At 40.5% G+C, this 26732-nt stretch overlaps 1 protein-coding gene across 2 annotated transcripts in view; it reads right to left on the bottom strand.

The window, feature by feature from the left end:
* STK32A (serine/threonine kinase 32A) overlaps positions 1-26732 on the bottom strand; it is a 136439-nt gene that overhangs the window by 39035 nt on the left and 70672 nt on the right. For both annotated transcript variants that reach the window (XM_012178706.4, XM_004008932.5), the window contains exons 5-6: positions 25719-25892; positions 2719-2756 (exon numbers count right to left, since the gene is read on the bottom strand). In XM_012178706.4, coding sequence (XP_012034096.1) covers positions 2719-2756; positions 25719-25892 — 212 coding nt within the window. The remainder of the gene's footprint in view (positions 1-2718; positions 2757-25718; positions 25893-26732) is intronic.

Below are 26732 nucleotides of genomic sequence, written 5' to 3'. Positions count from 1 at the left end.
GCTACAGTCCACAGGTCGCAAAGAGTCGGACACGACTGAGCGACTTCACTTTCACTATTACATCTCAGGGAAAAAGCCAAAAGAACTTTTTGGCCAACCCAATAGTCAGTTGGTTTGGCCAACAATGCCTGAAAGCTAGGTTTTTTGAAATCTGAAAAAAATAGAGAGTAAATAACTTCAAAAAATTATTTTTTCCAGAAGAGAGCCCTAGGACAATGCTTAGAGAATGACCCTCAATCTTGTTTGTTTGCATCTCTCTCTTATTCACATACCCAGTCCTTCCCAAGACAGTGTTTCTCTAATTGACGGCAATGATTCTCCAGTTGAGTTTAGGATGGGAATAAAATACAGAAAAGCTCCTCTTAGGTCACTGTTCAAACCCCAAAGTTTAAGAGTGAAAAGTATCTTTGTAAATAGTACGCCAAGTTAACAGGTGTAGACAGGGAACCAGGCAGCGTGGGTTGCTGGCTTGCAGTCCCTAAGCAGCAGAGCCACAGTCCAGCCAATAATAAAATACCCTGAAAAAGTGGGCGTTAGCCTCCTATGTGCATGAGGGAAAGGCAGAACAGGCCATTGAAAGTACAGTTACCTGAGAATTAAGGGTCAGACAAAATTGTTTAAACACAAGACCTGAGAAGCAGATGTGTACAATATTTGGTATATCCCTTTTGGAATCAAATATCAATAATTCTTTAGTAAAGTCAAGGGAGGATCCAGCTTTCAGTGGCTGCACCACCTGGGAAGCCTTATCCACAATATCACTCAATTAATTTTTCCTGAGGGTAGTCTCTAAGGGTGTTTACACTTGAAGATTAATTTATTCCTGGATCTTTCTCCGAATCTACACTCACCAAGTTGATAAGAAAATAAGAAAGAGAAAGACTTTGAATGAGAGCTGGATGACCTCATGGTAGAAATAAGATGAGGTCACACTGGAGATCTAAGACCGAAATGTTGTTCTCCAAATGGAAGGTGACTTTTGGAAAGGTTTTGGTTGATAGGATCAATATGTCTCCTTTCAGGATCCTGACAAATATTCGAGTAATTCACTGGGCACAGAGGCAAGCAGCTGAGAAAGAAGTGGGGACAGATCCCCAAACCAGGCTCTGTGTGACCAAGACTGTGTTGGGCACACAGGGCACCTTTTTCTATCATGTGCAGAGGTGGCCTCTAGTGGCTAGGGTTGTGAAGCTGACAGTTGTGAAGCTCCACAAAGTTTATTCGTACCAGCGTGAGGGGGATCCTGCTTCCTACTGAAGGCAGAGATAGCTGGTGTTTTCATGAAAGTCACCTTCATGCTGTCTCACCAGTGCCCACATTTCTGAGTTTCAGAGAATCTGTTCCCAAATGTCAGAAGCAGTAAAGGGAAGGAAGAAATAAGGCGTTGGAAGAAAGTGGAAAAAATCTTTTTAGACAGTCCATAAATAAATAATGATGCAATGATGCTGAGCTTTGAAATTAGAGGTCATACAGAAAAGCATTTCTTGGCACTCAGAGCACACGTGGCAAGCCGGGTTTTAAATGCAATTAGGTAAATAAATAATGAACCACGGATAGTCTGTGGAGTTTCAGTCCCACTTGTAAATCCCTTTTGTAAAAGTCAGATGAATACGGAGCTTTGCAGATTTAGGACTCCCTCACCCAGCAGCTCTCTGAAAATTTAACAAGGATCTTATTGCCTCTGTAACATTTATAACACGCCGGCTGTGTGTCCTACAACTCTGTACTGATGTACCAATAAATCCAAATGTCCATTAAAATAATATTAGGAGGAGATTATACGCATTTAATCACTGTTGGCCAAAGCTTTTTCTACAGGACGTCTTCAATCGGTGTTTCTTGAACTTCAGGTGTTCATTTTTCACCTTCACGGTCCCTGCCTTATCCCTCTGGGTACCACATAGACTCTTACCTACTCTATACATTTCTTTAAATGGACTGATTTTTTGTTAACTGAAAATGGTTGAACAGAAAACTTAGTATCTCTTATATAAATGTAAAAATTTGCCCTGACAAGAAGAAAAGCCTAAAAGCAGACAAAATGAGAACAAAATAATGTCATGAATCTCTAAGTAGATACTATTGCCTACCGAATGCTCTATCCTTGAGGTCTCTTCTGTCTTTATGGGGGGAAAAAAGGAAGATAATTGCTATAGAGGTATTAAGGCAAACTAGCACCCCAAAACTGGGGTGGTTTTCTTGAAGAAATCAGTAGAAATGGAAGAAAACTGAAAAGAGAACAACTTTTTCCTTATGTAAATTCAGGCTATTTATGGGTGTACTGGTGCAGTAGTCTCCAACCTTTTTGGCACCAGGGACCAGTTTCGTGGAAGACAGTTTTTCCACGGATCAGAGTGGGAGGTGATGAGGAGTAAGGGGGCAGTAATGGTTTAGGTGGTAACGCGAGTGATGGAAATTGATGGGAGCAGCAGATGAACCTTAACTGGCTGGCTAACCTCTCACCTCCTGCTGTGCAGCCTGGTTCCTAAAAGGCTGCGGATGGCTATTGGGCACCCCTGTACTAGTGTGCTATGCCACTGCAATAAATGATAAAGTTCCCCCATGTGGTCCATCCCACCTTTAAATAGAGTTTGTACAAACAACGCAACTGAACCAAGCAAGACACTTTTTTCCATGTATAGTACTCCTCTGCTGGGGATAATCAGTTTGTTGCACATGTGTATCAAATGGTTGATTGCAAACAAATCATTTACTTACCGTGTTCATCAAGCAAAATATTGTCAGGTTTCATATCCCTAGGGGAGGAAAAAGAAAAGAGAAAGTAGCTCATAATAAAGCAGAACTATTGAGTCGGACGAGACTGAGCAACTAAACAACAACAACAAAGGATAAAGGTCGAAATTCTCAAGAAGGGTAGCTAGGGCTGAAACAATGTACTAGCCCTTCACCACAATCTCACTGAATCCTCACAGTGAATTGAGATGATGACCAGTAATACCCCCAGTTTCTAGATCAGAAAACTGAGGCTTAAAGAAGTCACTTAATCCAAGGTCACAGAGCTAGTAAACAGAAGAACTGGACTCTGAACCTGGGTCTTTTTCATTCCAAAGGTCTCAGACCCTTAAGTTCTATAGTGGGTTATAGCCGAGCAAGTAAGTATTGCTCCATAGATCATAAGGCATTTCCATTGTCATAAGGCAGTAGTACTAATCCCCACTGTTGTCTGTTAACTCTAGAGCTACACAGATGAAGCAAATTTAAAGACTATGAGAAACAAAACGGTCTATGCTGTGACTATATTTTTTTTATTTTTAGAGAAATAATGGTTTGTTCATACTCTCTACACCTTAGGTCTTAACAAAACGTAAATTAATGGGTAGTAAGTCTTGACTGAGATGAAGCAGAGAGACACACTATGAAACTTCAGATCCCTGAATATAGATTGATGAAGATGCGAATGATATAATGCCTCTGATCTCTTCTAGTTTTTCACAAACCAGGAAAGAGGGCTCCTATGTAACTCAAAAAATACCCCAGGCAGAACGTTTTACATTACATTTTCCAAACTGCGATTATACTTTCAACTTGCAGAGATTAGAATCTTTCTTAGGATGATGTTAATGCCTCTAGTGACTCAAAAAATCTTATTCCCAGGGTTGTTAATTAAAGGATTTGGACCAGTCTTCCGTGCACTGATAAGTTCCTTAAATCCACAGAAAGGAAGACAACCCACCCTCATCCGATGAAGGGAGTAGTTTGATGGTAGATACTCAGAGGTTTGATGGCAAATACTTAGAGGATAGGTCTGTAGAATTTTAAAAGTCCTCAAGAAACAAATATTACTGTAAGCAGTGTCCTCAATGAGAGCACTGCTCTGCAGTTCATAACAGCCCTCAAATTCCACACTCCTGCTTTCACTGCCCTTCCCTAACAAACCATGGAAGCCCTTCAACCCAAATTCACAGAAGTCAGTAGGGAAGAAATTCTGCAGCAGCTTTGGGATTACATTTTTCAGCCTAGTCAAGAGGCTTTTATGTTTTTAGAATAAGGTGACCTGAGCCTTTGACAGACCAAGATTATCAGTCCTCTTTTCTTGACACTATTAATGAATGACAAGCCTCTTACCTACAGAGAGAACCAAGTATGTGCCCCACCCAACAGGCAGGCACATGGGTACTTTCATAAGGTTTAAATATCTCCTCATTTAGTTCATTAGTTTCTTAAAATTAGTTCTGGATTCATAAGTGATCATTTGTGGCTGTGGCAAATTTTTCTCTTATTCAGGGTACAATTTATTAGAAACACAGAGCAGGAGGGGGTTTCAAATTGGATGTTTCTCTGGCTAAAGTCTCAATATTTCAGACCCCATCCTGTCCCCTCTGATGGATTTCATTTCAAAAATTATCAAGTCTAAACTCATTCATATAAAATAAAGGCCCTCTTAGTCTGACTCCTGGGCGACAGCCACATGGAGTACATGGAGTCTTCTAAATGCTCCCTCCATCCCTTCACCTTCTGTTGTTCCTTTGTGTGAATCAGAGCCCTGACCTGCTACACCCAGAAAATTCAGATTCATCTCTCACCACATAGCTCAGGTGCCACTTCCTGCAGGGAACCTTTCCTGATTTTCCATTTCTGAGTCAGTGGCCCCTCCTACATGCTCTGCATGGTATACGTCTTCCGTCATAACATTGATCACACTTCTATTAATTTTTTTCTCCAATTGGATCATGAACTCCTTGATGGCAGGGGCAGCTTCTTGATTAATATATAAACCAGGATATACAAGAGCACTATAGCACACTATCAAACACTCTGCAGCTTAAAGCTCAAGGTAAACCAGGCATGAGGTTATTGCCATCTCTTTCAGACTGGCATCAGTGAGCATCAGGTAGTGTTTACCAGATAAGGAGGAGGGCCTGAGGAACCCTGCCAGGAAGGGAGAGGCAGGATGAACATAATGATTTCATGGTCTGAATTTATGAGGGTTTGCTGGGAGGAATGAACTGCTGTGGGTTTGTCACTTTATGGGCCTTCTATTAAATTTCTAGGCATCATTTTAAAAATTGTTATAGCCACGATTTGTTATATCCACTACTTTCCCCAGAAACTAGCTTAAAGAACAGCACAAAGATCAGAGAGGTCATATTTTAAAGGTGGTATGTCCTACTTCAATCTGATATTCATTTATTCATCAAGTATTTGTCTACTTTGATAAGTTACTGTGTTAGAAATAGATACATGAGATCTAGTTGCCCCAGGGATGGAGAGGGTAAGAAAGGTTCATGAGGAACCTAGGCAAAGGGGTTCAAAGTGGTAAAGAGGTATGTTTATTACTAAATTCAGAGAAAGGATATGAGAAAATATCCTTCACAGAAAAATAAAGTATATAAGCAGAGATTCTGAGTACACAGTTTTTCTCAAAAGTGATGAAGTAACCTCTAAATCACTAAGGGTGAAGAGCAGTGTGATAAGACTGTTTATTCCTGTAGCAGGAGAAAGGAAATGAAAATAAACCCAGGTGCTGTATTAAAATTTCTTCTAGAACAAGGTGAGATTTTCTAGTTCAGAACTGCAGCACCACCTCTTATCTTTTTCATCTTTTCCAATAATCCTGAATGGTTTCCTTCATTTAAGGCAATCTATAAGATGGTTTAACTGGGTAATTACCAAACCTGGCTATTCCTAAAGTTACCCAGGCAAGCTGAAAATATGCACCCTGATTATTTCCTCACTCCCATCTCCTTAATCATTCTTCTGCCATCACTAGAGCCTACCCCCTGTGCAGCATGACCTGGCTCATATACCTTTTATTGCCAACCCTGACATTCTAGACTAATAATAAATGAAATTTTCTGCCTGATGTTTCCGTCCGTATGTTTAGCAGCTATGATAAATATAAATATACGTCCTAAAAAGACCCTTTGATATCCAACACAAACAGCAAAACCCTCTTATCCCCAAGGCCCTTAACCCAGTATACCATACCAATATTCTCCCATTATAAAAACAAAAACCTTGGGAGATCATTATTATTTCTTCTCTCTCTTAACTCATAATACCAGCCCCTCAGCAGCCTTGACAACTTGACCTTTAAAATACAATTATCTAGGACACTATGATGGTTCTTCAAAAAAAAAAAACAAAACATGAAATTAATACTCAATCCAGTAATTCTGCTTCTGGGTATATACCCCAAAGAAGTGAAAGCAGGTATTTGAACAGATATTTGTAAAAAATAAAATAAAATGCTGATATGTTCTCGAACATGGATGAACCTTGAAGACATTATGCTCAGTGAAATATGAGAAGCACAAAGGAGAAATTATTGTATGATTCCTCTTATAGAAGATCCTTAGATTGAACAGTCAAATTCACAGAGACAGAGAACTGAATAATGGTTCCCCAAGGACTGAGGGAAAGAAGGATGGATGATTTATTGTTTAATGTTTATAGAGTTTCAGTGTGAGATGAAGAAAAAGTTCTGGAGATGGACAGTGGTGATGGTAGCATGACAGTGTAAATGTACCTAATGTACTCTTTCACTTAAATACAGTTACAGTGATAAATTTTCTGTGATGTATATTTTATTACAGTGAAACACACACACACACACACGAATTACCATCTCCAGAACCACCACCATCTTTTAGTGGAAATTTGTAATAGTATCTTGTTCCTGCTTCTCTTCTTGTTCCCTGACAATCCATTATCCACACAGCACCCAGGGTGGGGGTTTTCATTACACACAGCTTCCCTGCCTAAAGCCCTCCTCTGGCTCCTAACCCACATGGGATAAAATCTGAACTGTTTACCCCTGGCCTTATATGACCTGCAGATGCTCTAGTCCTGCAGAACCCTGAGCTACATCTCATAGCAGCCTCTCCCTGCCACACACCATGCTCCAGCCACACTGGTCTTCTTGGTCTCCTTCGAACATTGCCCCCTCTACCTACAGTCCTGTCCCCCTGCCCGGCTTGTTTCTTCTTGTCATTAAGATCGCAGCTAAAATATCACATCCTCCAAGAAGTTTCCTGACCACTCACCTCCAGCTTCATCTCTTCCCCTCCATCTTCTTTCCAGTACAGCACTATCATTATGTATTTTTTCTTATTTGCTCATTATTTGTCTCCCCCCACCCCTCTGAATGTAATTTCTCAGAGAAATTTTCTGTACTGCACTGTTCAGTGCTGTAGCTTCCAAGCTCATCAAAGTGCCCAGAATAAAGTTAGTGCTTGAATAAATATTTGTCAGAAAAATGAGTGCATCTGATCCCTTGGCATCTCCAACCTCTGGAATAATAAGCCACGTCTTTCTTTTTCTTCTAAGAGAAAAACAAAAGCAAACAAAAGAACAAACAAACAAAAAAACCAAAAGAACAAAAACACAAAAACAAAAAAGAAAAGAACTACAACAGCAACAAAACGTCCTCCATCTATGCCTGTCTGTCTTAGCTGCCCAGTCATGTGTGACTCTGCGGCCCCTTGGACTGTAGCCCGCCAGGCTCCTCTGTCTATGAAATTCTCCAGGTGAGAATATTGGTTTCCTCTTCCATCTATGCCAGATGCACTGTATTTGCTGTTGGCAACTAAAAAACCAGTCATTTGGGGAGTGCTGAAGTGCGCTGAAGTGCTGAAGGAACACACACATTCTGTGGAAAGTTCTCACTGCATCTTGACTTGATGAAACAGAAAAGGCCAGGGCCGGCTGGATCCGCTGACTCCTCCTGTGGGGACTAGAAACAGAAGAGTGGAGACGCAGTGCCCCCGATGGCAGGGTTCCAGGCGGAACTGATATGTCTGCTGTTCTCACGTGAATGACTTTAACAAGACATTAGCAGGACTTAAGAGGCTAATTACACCCCTTCACTGAGCCTACCCTGGAATCAAGTTGCTCACCCTGCAACATGACATGGGGTATTGTGAGAAGATGGAACAGGAAAATCTGTGTATCCAAACCAAACTCATCCCCTTCAGTGTCCCACAGCTTTCTGACAGGTCCATGGTTTGGGTTAAAATCTTCGTTACATAATGCTCTCTTAAATTGGGTACTCTCCAAGTTCTTGAGAGAGGAAAATATTATATGTATAATATTTTATTTATATATATTTATATAATATTATCATACAATATTGTATTTGTTGTACCTATACTATATTAATTATGGTGTTTCATGAAGGCTTTTGGTCACATAAATAGATCTGTATTAAGGAAAGAGAGGGATGGGGGTATGAGAGTGTGATGGGAAATTGTGAGCAAAATGGCATAATTTAGAGCAGGAGGCAGAAGTGAAAAGCTGCCAGGATTGGATTATTAAGAACCAAGTATCATCCTCCAACTTTCTGACCAACTGGTTGCTTCAACTGAGAAATAATTGACATATACTTGTTTCAGATGACTAATTCTTTTTGTTGTTCAATTCCAGCCTTTCCCACAGTTTGTTCAAGGGATTATTAGTTACAGAAGCTATTACAAGGAAATGAAGTAAAGGGACTGAAGGCTTTCAGACTGTGCTGGTAAAGGGCCTCCACATCCAAGGGGAAAGATTGATTAGTAATGCCTGCTTGGCCGCAGGAAGAGGTGTTTGAGGCTAGTCCATAATAATGTTTCAAACTGATATACTTCCCATGAGTCACGAGAGTGGTTAGAATTAATATTTATTGTCCATGCTGCGGCAGGCACATGGCAGGCACTTGAGAGACAACATTGATCTTACTGGTTACAACAATAATATCCATAACTTAGATATTACACCCATTTTTGCAAATGAAGAAGGGGGAGCTCAGGGATGGCTCAAGATTAAAAGTAAGACAGAACTGGAATTATAGTCAAAGATTGAGAGGTGCAATCTTAGTTTATATTGCAAATATTCATATCTTACTCCCTGGCAGCAGAGAATGTCCTAACATACCCAGGGGTCTGAGGTGTGGTTAACATTGGTCTGTATCTGCTGGGGGCCAGCGTGAGGAATTCCGCTCATGGCAAAGGTCATGAGGAAGGAGGCTTGGCATACGCAAAGGCGTGATCAAGCCTCAGGAAACCCCCTGTTCCTGAGCATCTAACCCCAAAACCAGAGTCTGTTTTATGCTCTCACCTACACCTCTGACTTTACGGGGGCTCTCCCCCATAACCGTTTCTCTCGGAGAAGGAGTAAACGTGCAGCTCCAAGGCGATAAAAATTCTTGGGCGTGACAAGAGTGTTTCAGCTTACGGACTCCTCTGAAGGTTATCTAGCCCACCTGTATAGGTTTGTCCGGCCACATGTGATTGTTTATAGCCTCCCAACCTGAGAGGCATGAGATGCTTTAGACTTACTAAAGGCAAATTATTTTGGGGAGTTAGAAATTATTAGTATAGTGTGTTGGTTAGGAATTATATTGGTGAAGGGTTCTTCATTTGCTGTGTCAATAATTGCTGCTAATTCCCTGCTCTGGGTGGGACAAAGCTGTCTCAGGTCAAACCTCTCTGCTGACAGACTAGCTTGTGTGACAGGATTATCCATACTGCTGCCACTAGGCACATGATTGTTTACTACCTCTTAACCGTAAACAGCACAGAGAGTTTTGGAGTATTTTGAGAGTCTTAATTAGCATAGGACTTTTTCTTCTTGTTGAGTCAATGACTGCCGCCAGGCCTCTATTTCCTTAGGCACCTGGGAACATATTAATCAATGTATTTGGAATATAGCAAAGGAAATATAGTAGTTTTTGATGTTAGCAATACTAGACTTTTTGAGTTAATGGATTTTCTCTTTTGTAATAGATCACTGTACTTTGTTATAAATCACTGTGTCCTTGCTATGTAAAAATGTAACTCAATCATATCTTAAGACTAAATAGATCTTAAGGGGAGCATTGGTGACAGGATTTTCATTTGTTGGGCTGATGTTTGCTGCTAAATCTCCATGTTCCCTACCCTTATAATGAATATAACTAACATATAGGAGAAATAAGTATTAACCTTTAAACATATAGGAGAAATAAGTATTAACCTTTAAGCATATAGGAGAAATAAGTGTTAACCTTTAAGACTAATCATGTTAACCTTGGGTTAAATAAATTCCTTTCTTGCTTGTAACTCACTACACCCTCACCCTATAGGAATGTAACTTTATTTGGAGGGTGGTGCCTGGTTTAAGAAAAAACACCCTTGGAAGAAATAAGTTTTTTGGTTATCAGAAAGAAAGGATCATAAAATGTCAGCAAGTCTCACTCATGGCCAGAAGATGATGTAATATTCCTAAGACCTTTTTTTTTAATACATTTATGTGAAGCACCTGATTTTGACAAAGGTCAGGACTGCTGACCCCCACGTGACTCTGTATTCATCCCTATGTGTAACAAAAGGTATATAAGCAAACCCCAAAATAAAAAAATTGGATCAGTTTCCGGAAAGACTGATTCCCCCATGTTGCTTCTTTCTTGCTCCCGTTTTTCTGGCTGAATTCCCATCTGGAGCATGGATGCTATTCCACGTAATCCAAGTTATTCAGCCTCTTTTTCTCCACTAATCTTCCTACTACACTATCCATTTCTAATCTCTCTATATCTGTGATTAAATATGTATTTTTCCAAAGACGCCGACTCCGTCCCCACCTTTGAATCACCCTGGATCCACTGGGACTGGACCCCGGCATGTATCAAGTTTAAATTTTTCATAGTTTCTATTATATATATGAAAATCATATAGACTTTGCACCCTACTCTATAATATTAATATATCCATATCTCTTTTAATATAAAAATAAAATTCTTTCTTGTTCTGGATAAATCTATTGTTTAAGGAAGATGAATCCCCAACAGTACAATAGTACAGACACTCCAGTTTGAGAAGTATGGTCATGCACTACCATCCCAGAAACTTGAGATTTTTAACCATTTTGTAGTCTTTGAAGGCAGAATATTTAGATGACAAGGCTTCCTGCCTTACAGTTTTGCATCAGTCAGCAGTGCTCTTCATTACCAATGTTTTATTTAATTTGGATTCACATAGCTAGACTCTTAAGTAACATTTATGCATTCTGCACCCAAGGAGGCAAGAGCACAGAGTAACTATCACTCAGCCACAGAGACTAGCCTGAACTCAGGTCTCCTGAGTCTTCCACTCAAACCCAGGGAAGCTTAAGTAAGGAAATGTACTAGTTAGAGGAAGGAAAAGAGTCTACAAAATAAGAGCAACCAGAAAGGAACAAGATCAGTTGTGGTCTATTGATGGTAACAAATAAAGTCTGTCATCTGAATGTTGGTGGAAGCACATAAGCAGAACCTAAGAGACCCCTGTAGGGTCAGGAGTTAGCAGTTCAGCTGCTGGATCAAGGGAGTCTGTGGGTGAGAGAATAGAAGACAGGACAAAGTGGGGGCATGAAAGGAATTGGGTAACAGGAAAGCTCAGGCAGCAGCTGCCTATCAGCAACTACCCTGAAATACAAAAATTTTAGTAGTTTTACAATGGGTGTGGCTGTACCAGTATACAGACTAAATATGAGTCATGTATATGGTATATGGTATTATACTATATAATTGTGTATGTGTGTGTGTGTGTGTGTGTGTGTGTGCATAGAATAAAGTTGGTAACAGTCCCAGTCACAAATTGTTCTATCCATCTCCAGGCATTACTAGGTTTATTTGGGAAGCAGTAGAACCTAGATGTTGAGAATGTGGGCTCTGGAGTCAGATGACCCAGTTTCAAATCTCAGCTGAAAATTTGCTAGTTCTGGGACCTTGGGCAAGTTATAACTTTTTATAATGTACATTATGATTGCCTTCATAACATGCATTCTTCATTCTCTTAATAATTTCAGTTCATTTGTGTATTTAACCTCTCTGCCACACACACACATATACTGTAGTCCCTTTGTTTTGGGGAAATCGATCCCATGCTTGACTTCAGGAGACAGTTCTATGACTCAGGGCTAAGCTACTGAGAATTATGCCACTTCATAGTCCCCGTTATTGGTTCAGGAGTGGGCTGTAACCCTATTTAAGCCACTGAGCAGGTAGAAGAGTTATGCTATGGGCCTCTGAGGAAGAAACTTCTTTGCTGTCCTGGAGAAAGCTTCCAGAAGGTGTGTGATTCATGGAATTTAAAAGAGTCAGCATGGAGTCCAACGCTGAGGTGTTGGATCAAGATAGCCTACAAGTCTGGCATTCATCTGGACTTTCAAGTATCATAAGATAATAAATCCCCTTCATTGTTTAGTCTCCTGTGAATTAGCTCTCTATTGAGACTAGAAACATGTTTGCAGTAAGCTTCTGAGACTCAGCCCTCCTGAATCTATAAATTGAGGACAGTAATAGTGTCTGCTTTATAGACCCATTGTGAAGTTTTAGTGAGAAGGCACATGCAAAACCTTTAGTTTAGTATCTGACACAGTAATTGTTCAACTAACTTTCAGAAAACACTGAACAAATAATTGGGAAATATTAGTGTAGCAAGGGCCAGATAGTAAGAAGCTAATGTTTAACTGATGCAAAAAGCCAACTCATTGGAAAAGACCCTGATGCTTTCAATGCTGAGAGATTGAAAGCAAAAGGAGAGGGGGCAGCAGAGGATGAGATGGTTGGATGGCATCACTGATGCAATGGACATGAATTAAGCAAACTCTGGGACATAGTCAAGGACAGGGAGCCTGGAGCGCTGAAGTCCATGAGGTCATGAAGAGTAAGACACAACTTCGTGACTGAACAACAACCAGTATCTTCTTACTTTTATCATAAATGAAAACGCTATTTTTAAAAAGTGCTAGCCGAGGAGATCAAACTAGTCAGTCCTAAAGGAAATCAATCCTGACTTCACTGGAAGGACTGATGCTGAAGCTGAAGCTCTAATACTTTGGCCACCTGCGAAGAGCTGACTCATTAGAAAAGACCCTGATGCTGGGAAAGATCGAAGGCAGGAGGAGAAGGGGATGACAGAGGATAAGATGGTTAGATGGTATCACCGACTCAATGGACATGACTTTGAGCAAGCTCTGGGAGATGGTGAAGGACAGGAAAGCCTGGCATGCTGCAGTTCATGGGGTCACAAAGAGTCATACACGACTGAGCCACTGAACAACAACAACCAGCCTAATAGCTAGAACACATGATCTCCTGTCTTAGCCTTGTCTCTGATTTGCTTTGTGACCTTCACATCACTTGCTTCTCTGGGCTGCAGTTTTAACATCTGTTCCGGGGTTAACAGACTATGGCCTGTGGCCAAAATGTAGCACATCATGGGTTTTTTGTATGGTTATAAGCTATTAAGGGACTTTACATTTCTAAATGATTGAAAAATCAAAGATGAATGCCATTTTATGACACACAGAATCATGTGAAATTCAGATTTCAGTATCTGTAAGGTTTTATTGCAACACAATCATGTTCTATGCTTCCATGTTATCTGCGGCTGCCTCCACTCTTCAGTGGCAGAGTTGATGGGTTGGGACAGACTGCACAGCCTATAAAGTGTAAAACATTCTCTATCTAGCCTTTTATAGAAAAAGCATGCTGATCCCTTCCCTACAGAGGGAGCAAGTTGAACTAATAATCTCCAGGCTCTTTCCTGCCCTGATATCTAGAATAGCTAATGAGGCCCATTCTCCATCATTTTCATTTTTATTGTCTTATTACCCACTGTCAATGCCCTATCCTTATCTCCAAACTGATAACAAATTCAAGTAAGTCTCCTTTCAAAACTGGCTCTGTATTTTCACTAAAGCACAAATAAGAAATAACCTTGAACTAGAGCATTTACTTGAACATGGTAAGAGGACCTGCCCTCGGCTCAGCTTTCTTGTAGCTTTTTCAACCTCTCTCTCCCCTTTCTCACGTGTTCTGACCACAGAGGATTCTGTTCTACTCCAGAATGTAACAAACTTCCACCTTAGAGCTCAAATGCCACCTACTGGCGAGGCTTCTTCCAGCATGATGCTAAAGTCGCCCAATCTCCTCAGACCTGTATGCTTTTCCTTAGATCTTTATTTCCCATAATGCATTCAACAAACGCTGACCCTAACATGGTAATTTATGTCTCTGTTCTTTGTTAATGTTTCTGTATTGCATTTTTTGTCCATTTCCTGAACCAAACTATAAGCTCTGAGGGGATAGAAACCATGATTCTATGCTTCAAAAACTCTTCATACTGAGTAAAGTCAGACAGAAAAGACAAATATCACATGATATCACTTATAGGTGAAGTCTAAAATACAAGTGAACTCATTGACAAAACAGAGACAGATTCACAGGTAAAGAGTCTGTCTATACTTAGACTCTAAAGTGGAAGTTTGATACATCCTGCAGCAGAACAGAGGCCTTTGTGATCAGAACACGCAAGAAAGGAGGGAGAGTGGTTGAAGAAGAAGCAAGAGAGCTGAGCAGGGCTGGGTCAGTCTTACCAGACTTACGGTTACAACAGGGAAAAGAGGAAGGGATAAACTGGGAGCTTGGGATTAACATATACACACAACTATACATAGATAGATAACCAACAAGGACCTACTGTATAGCACAGGGGACTATATTCAATATCTTCTAATAATCAATAATGGAAAAGAATCTGAGAAAGAATATATATGTAAATATATCTGAATCACTTTGCTGTACACCCAAAACTAATGCAACATCACTGTAAATCAACTATACTTCAATAAAATGTCAACAACAATACACATGTGAATAAACAAATAACATAGTTAATGAATTAAAAAAACTCCGTCCAAGAGCTGTTTGCCTGGCACATGAATAAGTCATCAGTACTGTGTGTTAAATGACTACACCTGAAAGAATGATGCTTTAGCTTTGGGCTAAAATGTATGCTAGGCAAAATAAAATTTAATTTGGACCAAGGCACGGGTTGCATATTAACAAAACTCTTAACCTTAGAGAAACTTAAAAGCTCGGCACAGGCAAGTTAAATGTTGACCTGTAAACGAGCAGTTCTTGGACTTTTTCACGTGGGTTTTCACAAATAGGTGCCCTCGTATGAGAAGCAGAGTTTCCAAGCTCCTTTCAGAACTGCCTGACACACAGCACAAAACAGGCAGAGTCTCCTGTTTTCACAACGTGTAACTGATGCTCATTCATTATTTGGTAGCTCGGGAGCAGGTGCCGAATCGAACACAGCAACCTAATACCCTCATTACCACACTGCCGTTTTGTTTTTGAGGCTCAAGTAGCCCTTCTGCTGTGGGAGTTAGGAAGCAAAGACTTGCAGAAGGCTTGTAAACTCCTGAAAAGAAGATTTACCAAAACAAAAAGGAAGGGCATTTTCTTAACCAGGCCACAGGAAATGGCAGACAGAAGCCAAACTATCATCCCACTGCCATGAACAAAATATTATCAACGTACTGAGAGGAAGAAAGGCAACATCACACAGAGCAGGAGTAATACAGGAATCAGACAATCTGTAATTATTTTTAGACTTTTAATTTTCTCATATACTGGACGTGCTGCTTTGGTAAATCAGAAAAGATTGAACTTCATCTAGAGATATTTAAGTGCAAAACAAAACCCTGTGGGCTAGAGACACATTATTAAAAAGCCAGAGATATCCGAAATATCTCTCACCAAATCAGAAATACAGAAGTAAGCAGAGATAGTCTCTGGGCAACGTAAAATAGGTTACCATGTACGAAAGCTAATGGATTTGACTTATCAGATTTTGCTCTTAGGTTACTGCACTTTTATAAACAGTTCTAACAAGTTTTGTTATCTGGTCTCCCATCCCATAATATATTTGAAGCAGCATATCAGAGGGGAAGCAGAAGCTGCTCTGAGTAGCATGAGCTACAGAAGCAAAGGTTGAATTTTAGCCTCTAAGAAAACTGTGAAAACACACTGTATTAGTTTGCTAAGGCTGCTGTAACAAAGAACTGCAAAATAGGTGGCTTAAGAAAAAACAAATATATTGTCTCATTGTTCTGGAAGCTAGAAGTCTGAAATCAAAGTGTCATCAGGTCCTCCTCCTCCTGAAACCTGTACGTGAGGGACCGTTCTCGCTTCTTCTTGGCTTGTGTTGGTTTGTTGGCAATCTTTAGCCTTCCTGGGCTTACAGACACATCATTCCAGTCCTTCGTCTTCACATGGAGTTCTCCCTGGGCCTCTTCACATCCTCTTCCTTTTCTGTGTGTGTCGATCTCTATGTCCACATTTCCCATTTTGATAACACAAGTTACATTAGGGTCCACCCTCATGAATGCGTGTTTACTCGACTACCTCTGTGCTTATGCACTGAGGCACTCAGTCATGTCTGACTCTTTGTGATTCCCTGGACTGTAGGCCACCAGGCTCCTCTGTCCATGGGATTTCCCAGGCAAGAATACTGGAGTGGGTTGCCGTTTCATCTTGCAGGGGATCTTCCTGACCCAGGGGTTCTAACCCACATCTCTTGCATCTTCTGCATTGGCAGGCAGATTCTTTACCACTGAGCCACCTGGGAAGATAAAGACCCTATTTCCTAATCAGGTCACATGCTGAGATACTGGGGATTAGGACTTCAATATACCTTTTGTGTGTATGTTGGTGGGCAGGGGGAGGGACACACAACTCAACCCATAACACATACCAACTAAAAATATGTGTCTAAACTAATGTTAGTTGCTCCTGGATGGGAAATGAAAGTCACTCAGTTCTGTCTGACTCTGCGACCCCATGGACTGTACAGTCCTTGGAATTCTCCAGGCCAGAATACTGGAGTGGGTAGCTTTTCCCTTCTCAGGGGATCTTTCTAACCCAGGGATTAAACCTAGGTCTCCCACACTGCAGGCAGATTCTTTACCAGCTGAGCCACAAGAGAAGCCTAGGAATTCCTAAGTGGGCAGACTATCCCTTCTCCAGCAGATCTTCCCAACCCAGGAATTGAACTGGGGTCTCCTGCGTTGTAGGCAGATTTGTTACCCACTGAGCTATCAGGGAAGCCCTGCTATTGGCTAAATTGCACTAAATAGCTCATCTGATTTTGAAGAGGTCTATCATGTTTATAAGAATGAAACTAAAGGAGCCTATGTTAATATTTGGATCAGAAATCCTATGTTTGAATCTGCCCTTAGTATACCGGCTACATGGTACTGGGCAAGGCACTTAACCCTGTCATGGTATTGCTGACTATCAGTGTGTGCAAAATGCTTGTTAGCACAGTGCCTAGATCTTGATATAGACATAGTGAATGATAGCTCTTCTTAAGCCCTTAAAAAAATGAGACATGTTGTTGCAGTGTAACTTAAATGGTGAGCAGAGAGTAGTAAACACCCTTAGGAATTAGAAAAGCCTCTCTCCAGATGACTCATTCCCACAGGCTTCGGAAAGCTGGGGTGTCACTGTGCTGGCAAGTTCATTCATCAGAAGCTCATCTGTAACTCATTGATCATTAACTAAAATGATAAGTTGCAGAAAGATCTGATTTTTTCCTACAACTGATCATCCCTGGGAATAAAATGTGACTTCCAAGATGCTGCAGTGAGTATAAGTCAGACAAAAAGGTGAAATCTCAGGCTTGAAGGTCTCTGCCAATGAAAACAAAAAATTCTGGTTTGCAACTGAATTGCAAAAAGGTCTTGATTATTATTTTTTAATTAATTAATTTTTAAATTGAAGGATAATTGCTTTACAGAATTGTGTTGATTTCTGCCAAACATCAACATGAATCAGCCATAGATATACACATTTCCCCTCCCTCTTTAATATCCCTCCCAACCTCCCTCCCCATGCCACCCCTCTAGGTTGTTACAGAGCCTCAGTTTGAGTTCCTTGAGTCATACAGCAAATTCCCATTGGCTATCTATTTTACATGTGGTAATGTAGTTTTCCATATTACTCTCTCCATACATCACACTCTCTCCTTCCTCCCCCTCTCCCTGTGTCCATAAATCTGCTCTCTATGTCTGTGTCTCCATTGTTGCCCTGCAAATAATTTCATCAGTAGGTCTTGATTATTAAATGTGCTTATTATCTCATTTCACTGTCATATGCTCTTTGGACAGCTCATTTTGGTCATGAGGGCTTCTTGGGGAGAAGTGGGTATGCGGTAGAGAGCTGAAAATCAAAGAAGTTATGCTTTGAAGAGCATCATCCTATCAGGGCTGAGAGGAAATCATCCTAGACTCTTAGATATGAAAGAACCATTCCTGTTCATTTGGTCAGACCTCCTTACCATCTCCTTGACAGAGATGTTCAAGGCTGTCTTTAAGGTTATAGCCTAGAGGAGGGCATGACAACCCACTCCTGTATTCTTGCCTGGAGAATCCATGGACAGAGGAGCCTGGTGGGCTACAGTCCATGGGGTTGCAAAGAGACGGACACAACTGAACGACTTTCCATTTCACTTTGAGTTCATAGAGGGTATTGATGTTAGAGTCTGGTGTAAGATAACTTCATTAGAGGAGGTGTGGTGGACAGACTTTATGGTGTCTCCCATGATCCCCATCTCCTGGTGTTCATGTCTTATATCATCCTCATCCCTGCTACTGCTGCTGCTGCTAAGTCACTTCAATCGTGTCCAACTCTGTGCGACCCATAGACGGCAGCCCACCAGGCTCCCCTGTCCCTGGGATTCTCCAGGCAAGAACACTGGAGTGGGTTGCCATTTCCTTCTCCAATCCTCACCCCGAGTGTGGGCTAACTGTATGGCTTGCTTCTAACAGACATTGCATGGCAAAAAGTGATGGGATCTTGCTCTTCTGATTGTGTTATGTTACATAGTTTAATTCAATAAAATGGACTCTGTCTTGCTAGCAGACTCACTCTAGAGTCTTGGTCTCCTCAATGAATTTGAAGAAACAGCCTGAGTCCTACAGCCACAAGGCAATGAATTCTGCCAACATCCTGACTGAACGTGGAAGTGGACCCTTGCCCAGTCTAGCCTCCAGAAGAAAACCCAGTTCCAATCAGCCCCTTGACTACAACCTTTTCAAGAACCTGACTCAGATGTTCCCCGACTCCTGACTCAAAGAAACTGTGAGATAATCAATGTGCATTATTTTAAGTTCCTGTGTCTGTGGTGTTTTGTTGCACAGAATAAAAACTAACACAGCGTGGAAGAAAGGCAGTACAGAGCCACACACTGTGGACACACAATAGGAATGTGTGGAATAAATTAAAATGATGCTCCAGGAATTCTATGGTGGTTCAGTGGTTAGGACTCCAAGTTTTCACTGTCGAGGGTGCAGGTTCGATCCCTGATCAGGAAACTAAGACCCTGCAAGCCTCATGATATGTCCAAAAAAACCAAAAACCAAACAAACAAACAAACAATGATACTGAAGACAACTTCATCTACTGAAACCTTTACTTTCCATGTCCATCCAAGGATCACATGTATGTTCTGTCCTCATTGATTTGTTTAGTCACTGACTTATTCAGCAACTGCTCTGGGTTAGACTACATGCTGGAGATTAGAACAGGAGTGAGGAGTAGAGCTTCACTGTAGGAGGGAGAGACCACTTTTTATGAAGAATATTGTGAGCCAGGGGCTACCAATAGAAGTATGATCAAGACCACGGTGAAGATGTGCTGAGTGTGAGTGACGTGTGTGTGACTCAGGATACACATATAACTGCTTGTTTTCTCTGCGGTGAATGCCAAAGAATTTGGTATGCATACCAGAATGCCACCTTTCTGGTATGACTGTTGAAATGTTTACTTGACTCTCTTTCATTCTATATTATTAGCTCTGATGACAGCGAAGCCTCTGTTGTTTCTACATTGAAGGTCAGTCCAGAGAATGTTGTCTGGCAAACAGATACTCAAGAAACAATTCTTGAATGAATATTTATGATAGAAGCTTTATCCCTAAGTTTCCCCTCTCCTCCCGGTCAAGATGCTGATTTCTAGAAGAATAATATAAACTTCTGGCAAGTAGCTACTTCAGTGCAGGGCAGGGTGTGCAAAAACTAGTTCCTTTGTGTATCTATGGAAGTTCCAAGGTTTCTATGATCACAGCAAAGAAGATAAAGGTGATGAATAAAAACAACATCCTATTCTTTTTTTTATAATCATGAATTTTCTTTTATTCCTACTTCAACAGATCTGTAATGAGTTGGAGATGAACTTTTGCAACACGTTCTGTTGTACTGCAGTCATTGACATCAAGGGCCTAATTAGATTTTTATTGCATTCCAATAGGAATTTAGAAATCCGTGAGTTATAACTTTATTAGAGTGAGATAATTCTTAGAAAGAGGAAAAAAAAAATCCACTCAAATGGTATTTTGACCCAACATGACTCTTACTATTTAACTGTCCCAAATGATTCATCTTATTAGCTTAAATTCGTGATTGCATTTTTAACAGGTGACAAGGGAGGGAATACAAATTTGTCTTTGCACTGTAAAAATTACTTTCTATTACTTTATTCACTGGAGAGACTGTGGTAATCAACAAACTAAAGAGTACTATCCCATAGGAAGGATTGTAATGAGTTTAATCTTGCTTATTTTTTAAAATAAAAGCAAATAATGACAGTGTCCATGTTGTTAAAATCTTCATTCACTGATTTAATGTAAGTAAAGGGGAATATTGAAGGAATAAATGGCCGTAATTTGGAAACTAAAGCTGATTTTCAAACTCAAACTCTAGTTTGAAAATGGAAAAATGTTTGACTTCTTGACTAAAAAATAAGTCTAACTGCACAATTCAAAATGAATGGTGACTATGTAGTCCTGTTTCCTTCACAACTAGAGAGAAAAAAATACTCTAAAAATGAGAAAAATGAGCTAAATATTCTACATATTTAGGAAACAACAAAAAGTTAAGTCTGTGAATTAAAAAAAATCTATAAGCAAGATAAAACAAAACCCCATTTATGTTTCACTTAGAATTTAGGCAGAAATAAGATTTATGGTGTTTAAAAAAATAAGCTAGACATTGCTGGCAGGAAAAATTAAAGACAGAACCCATTTTATGTTAGCGCAGAGAGACAAATGAATGCTTTCATTCAGAATACAGTTCCCTTTCCATGGATTAAACTCTCCTTCCTGGTTTTAAACCCCCTGAGCTCTCAGGAAGCCTTTATCGTTACCCCAAATCATTTTCTCCACTGAAACTCTTGTCATTCTCATACAACTTAGCTTCTAGTCTGGGGCTATTCTGTCATCCGCTGGTTCCATATGTGTCGTCCTCACTTATGCAGCCAGACAGCATGGATATCTGCAGGCAGGCGGCCATGCCTCACCCTGTAGCATGTCCTCCTCAGGGCAACAGCTGTGCTGAACATCAGCAGCACGGAGACAGGCTAAGAGCCGTGCATATCCTTCAAGTGACGCCTCACCTACATATTAGCCAAGTTATTTTCTGAACTGGAGTTCCATCAGCTGTAAAATGGGGACAGTCACACCATCAACCTCTGGGATTTGTGGCAGATGGAAGGAAATAATTCACAAGTACTTGGCAGAGAGCTTGGTACCCAGAAGCCCACAGTCACTCAGCCTATCACCACGGCTGCTCCATCCACAGTTGCTGGCCACCACAGATAATTTAGAATCTTTGACCCAGTCCAGAGACAAAATGTTGTTGTGAAATCAGTAAGTCACATATATTTTTAAATTCTTTATTTTATATTGGAGTATAGCCAGGCAACAATGTTATGATCACTTCATGTGGACAGCAAAGGGACTCAGCTATACATGTATATGTATCCATTTTCCCTCAAACTCCTCTCCATCCAGGCTGCCACATAACATGGAGCAGAGTTCCCTGTGCTGTACAGTAGAACCTTGGTTATCTGTTTTAAATATAGCAGTGTGTACATATCGATCCCAAACTTCCTAACTATCTCTCCCCCCATTTCTATTCTCCTGGCAACCATAAGTTCACTCTCTGAGTCTGTTTCTGTTTTGTAGATATGTTCATTTAAATCATTTCTTTTTAGATTCCACATATAAGGGATGTTTAATATGTTTAATAAATTCACATAATATTTCTCCTCTGTCTGGCTTATTTCACTCAGAATGACAGTCTCTTGGTCCATCCGTGTTGCTGAGAGTGGCATTGTTTTATTTCATTTTTAATGGCTGAGTAATATTCTATTGTGCATATGTACCATATCTTATCAGAGAAGGCAATGGCACCCCACTCCAGTGCTCTTGCCTGGGAAATCCCATGGGCGGAGGGGCCTGGAGGGCTGCAGTCCATGGGGTCGCTAGGAGCTGGACACAACTGAGCGATTTCACTTTCACTTTTCACCTTCATGCACTGGAGAAGGAAATGGCAACCCACTCCAGTGTTCTTGCCTGGAGAATCCCAGGGACAGGGGAGCCTGGTGGGCTGCCGTCTCTGGGGTCACACAGAGTCGGACACGACTGAAGCAACTTAGCAGCAGCAGCAACCCTATCTTATTTACCCATTCCTTTGGTTGCTTCCACGTCTTGGCCATTGAAGACAGTGCCACAGTGAACATTAGGGTGCATGATCCTTTTGGACCATGGTTTTCTCTGGCTGTATGCCCAGGAGTGGGATTGCAGGGTCATATAGCTTTATTTTGACTTTTCTAAGGAACCTCCAGACTGTTCGCCATAGTGACTATACCAATTTACACTCCTACCAACAGTGTAGGAGGGTTCCCTTCTCTCCACACCCTCTTCAGCATTTATTGTTTGTGGATTTTTTGATGATAGCCATTTAGACTGGTGTGAGGTGATATCTCATTGTAGTTTTGATTTGCATTTCTCTAATAAAGTATCTTTCCATGGGCCTTTTGGCCATCTGTATGTGGAAGTCACGTATTTTATATCTGCCCCTTTGGGCAGATGATCTTTTCTTGCCTGGGGAATCTACTGTATTTTCTTAATTTTTATTAATACCTTGGAACTCAAGATGTGTCTTCCAATCTAATCCTCTAAGTAGCTGAAAGATGTTTTGTTATCTTTGATTCTATCAAATACAGCATGCATTTTGAAGATTCTTTGAAGGTAGAGATTTAGAAATAGAATTAGAGTACTCAGAAGCCTCCATTTCTTTTTCTATGTTGCTCGTCATGCTTTTAACTCTGCCCCGGGAGTCCCAGCTTCAGAGTGCACTATTATCCTCTAAATGCCGCAGACAAAGGGACACTACTTATTTCACCATGTACATGATTTTTTTTAACCCATTTGAAACCACTTCAGTGGAAATCAATTCACATTGATATCTAGTATGCGGAAGGCAGAAAGCTCTGGTAGAGCTCTCTCACAGTTAAAACCTATTTGGTCACTACTGTCTTGAAAAGCCCTAAAGAGGTTGGTATATGTCCTGGTTTTTCCAGAACATGTATGAATTTTGCCTGTTGTCCCAGCATAATTATTAACACCAACTTCTTTCATTCTCAGGAGTACCCTGGTTGGGATGATAAATTATATGATTACCCAACATAAAGGCCAACAAATGTCTGAAATTCATGGCTTTAATTTCTTCTATTTTAATTTTGTCTTTGTTATCTGTAAACCTGGGCTTTTAGGCAATCAACCATCCGTGTGGCTCAGACAGTGGTCATTCCTTCAGATTTTTGCTAAACACTGGTTATATGGTGAGACGCATACCACGCATGGCCTTAAGCCATTGAGTTTACAATTTAGTAGCACAAACAAACATCGGGTAATTATATAGTGAAAATACCACAATGCCTCAGGAGAGGTATAAGATGCTATGATTGCCTATAAAATATAACGCTCGGGGAGGCAAGGTAGGACACATCGGCAGTGGAAACACATCTGGATTGTTTCTGATCCCAAGAGGATGCCAGCTTATTTTAACCCTGCATTCATGATGTCTTTGTGTGCACCTTCCATTAATGTGCCATGGTGAGGAGACAGTTCAGTATAAAGAGGCCCTCTGAAGACAGGTTCTAAGCAATAAGGGTGAGCCTGTAAAAGGCAAGAAGCAGAAATTTAATCCTTGCTTTCTTATTTAAGTGACAAAACCATGACAGCAAATGCGAATAAGGGAGAGAAGGACAGAACAAAGCTGCTTGGTATGGTTAAGTTTCTTGAGGGTGAAAATTGAGTCACATATTCGGTTTTGTTTTTCTCCTGAACTTTTCTCAGAACATGGTTCTAAGCACATGGCAAAAAGGCTCAGAGCATCTTGTGATGACTGAGAAAATGAAACTCAAAGAAGGCCAAGAACTCAGATTCAAACAGGAGGGAGAAAGTGAAAAGGTGCCCCTCCGGGGGCTTCTCATGGTCCCTGACTCTTGCCAGAGACGCACCCCAAACAGACCGTGGGTTGGCAATCCAGGGGAGGGTGAGTGAGCGTGAAGACTCTGAGAGGGGTGCCATGGCCTACAAGTATGAAAAGTTTCTCCTAGGGAGGAACTGGGTGATGGCTGCCAAAAAGCCAGTGCGGGAGAAAGATCTCTTGTCATCGCTTCTCGGCCTTTTGGCTAAGATCAAGTGTAAGATCTCTTGTCAGCAGGATTCCCAGCTATTGAGAAAAACACCAGGTGTGTAAATTTTTCTTCCGAGATTGCACATGATTAACCAGTCTGATTTCCATTTATCCACGGCGTGAAGAGCACATTTTCAATACAAATGGGCCCTTCCAAAGATAGAAAATTAACTAATAATTATGTTAATTGCCAAGACCAAAAAGAGAAAAAGGATTGGTCTACAGTACTTGCACAGAGAGTCTATAAATTATGATGCTACATCTTTAACCAAGGATCTGTACTAGTTTTAATAAATTCTAGATGTTAACTAGTGGTGGGAAAATAGTCTGTCTAGCCAAATGTTTAATAAATGAGACATAAAAACTCAGCAGATTCTTCAAGGGTTTGAGATGACAGTGGCAGAGTCACATGTGTTGATTGTTCACTTAATGATGTTTAATGTATTATGGTGTATATTTCACATGTGTAGTAAATACAGATTAGTATAGTAGACAGAGCTCTGATGTTAGGATCAGAGAGATCTAGTTTTGAATCCGGCAACACTGTTTGTCAGGGTTCCTTGGTGAAATCTTTGAGCCACATTTTTTCTCATCTGAAGAATGGGAATACTGTAATGAAAAGTGGAAGTTTTGAGAATTGAAAGGATAATATATAAAAGTACCTTGCAGTGCCTGACATATGGAAACCCAGGTAAACAGTAGCTGCTTTGATGGTGATTAGGTTCAAAATTCTTAAAAAGAACCTAGATGATAATTTAATGTCTCCAAATCACAAAATCTCAGATTTAATACTGGTCTAACTACAACTTCTCTGTTCATTTATCATTTATTATAGAGATCAAGTGAGATACTATATAGGAAACTGCCATCAAAACTACCAAATCCTTTATAAATATCAAGTATTATCTTTTTCTCTCTATTGTCTTTGGGTTTATAGCTACTTGTGCTATTTGTCTTTGACACAAATGCCCCAAGTGAAAGAGATACATTGCTTTTGCTGACTTGTCTGCGGCAAGGGACTCACACCAGGGACTCACTATAGGGTGGATGATAGAAGCTATGACTCAAATTTTCTCTCCAAAGAATTTTCTTCCTACCCATTCTATATCTTTCCCTTCATACACTTTCTTCATTTAATATTTATTAAGCCCCAATATGTCATTTTTCCTTCTCTTTGTCTAGGCTTAGTTATAAACAGCACCAATACTCGTTAATTCTGGTCTTGTTGCTTACTAATGGTGACCTTGGGGAAATTAAGTTCAATGTGCTCAGTATTACTTTTATTTGAAAACGGGGACATCTACCCCCAGCATTGCTGTAAGAATTAAGAGTTAAATGTCACGTTCCATAAGGACCTGTTGAACGCAGCAGGTTGTGCATCCCCTCCCGTGCATTCAGCCCAAGGCTGCCCCTTGGACTTGACTGACCTGTGAATGATGTGCTGGCTCTGCAGGTAGTCCAAGGCCATGGCCAGCTCACAGATGAAGAGCTTCACAGTGTCTTCCTGGAAGCGGACATTCTGCTGCAGGTGGTAACGCAGGTCCCCGCCCAGCAGAAGGTCCACCACCATGAACATATCTTCCTCATCTTGGAAGGAATACCTGGAAAGTAATTAGAAATGCAAGTGGGTTAAATACATTTACACACTAAAGAGGCCTAGAGGCAAAGGACACTTTACAGATCTGAGCCGAGCTTTCCTGAGCTAAGAATCCAGGCTTTGGAGTACTGGTCTATTACTTGTTCTAGGTCCTGTTTACACATGTGTAAAATGCAAATGATAAGATCTTCCACATTTGATTATAGTAAAGACTAACTATGATGAGTGTAGCATATATATATATATATATATATATATATATATTTTTTTTTTTTTTTTTTTGGTGGTGGTGTAGCTTCCCTGGTGGCTCAGACGGTAAAGAATCTGCCTGCAGTGCTGGAGACCTGGGTTTGATCCCTGGGTTGGGAAGATCCTCTGGAGAAGGGAGTGGCTACCCACTCCAGTATTCTTGCCTGGAGAATTCGGTGGACAGAGGAGCCTGGTGGGCTACAATCTATGAGGTCACAAAGAGTTATACATGAATGAACAACTAATACTTTACTTTTAACTAAAGACTAAATATGATAAGTGTTACATTAAAAAAATTTATTTTTAATTGCAAGATAATTGCTTTACAATGTTGTATTAATTTCTGCAGTACAACAACACAAATCAGCCATAAATATAAATATATCCCCTCCCTCTTAAACCTTCTTCCCACTCTGCCCTTCTAGGTTGTCACAGAGCATTGAGCTGAGCTCCCTGTGTTATACAGCACCTTCCTATTAGCTATTTCATTAATACATACAGTAATATATATGTTTCAATGCTACAATGCGTATAATATTTAATGTTATTCCTGGCATACAATAAGCACCCATTAACCATAAGTCTACAGAGCTAT

This window comes from Ovis aries, chromosome 5 (assembly GCF_016772045.2).
Source record: "Ovis aries strain OAR_USU_Benz2616 breed Rambouillet chromosome 5, ARS-UI_Ramb_v3.0, whole genome shotgun sequence".
NCBI lineage: Eukaryota > Metazoa > Chordata > Mammalia > Artiodactyla > Bovidae > Ovis > Ovis aries.
Note: the sequence above shows the minus strand (reverse complement) of the source record. Positions and strands in the feature narration are given on the sequence as shown.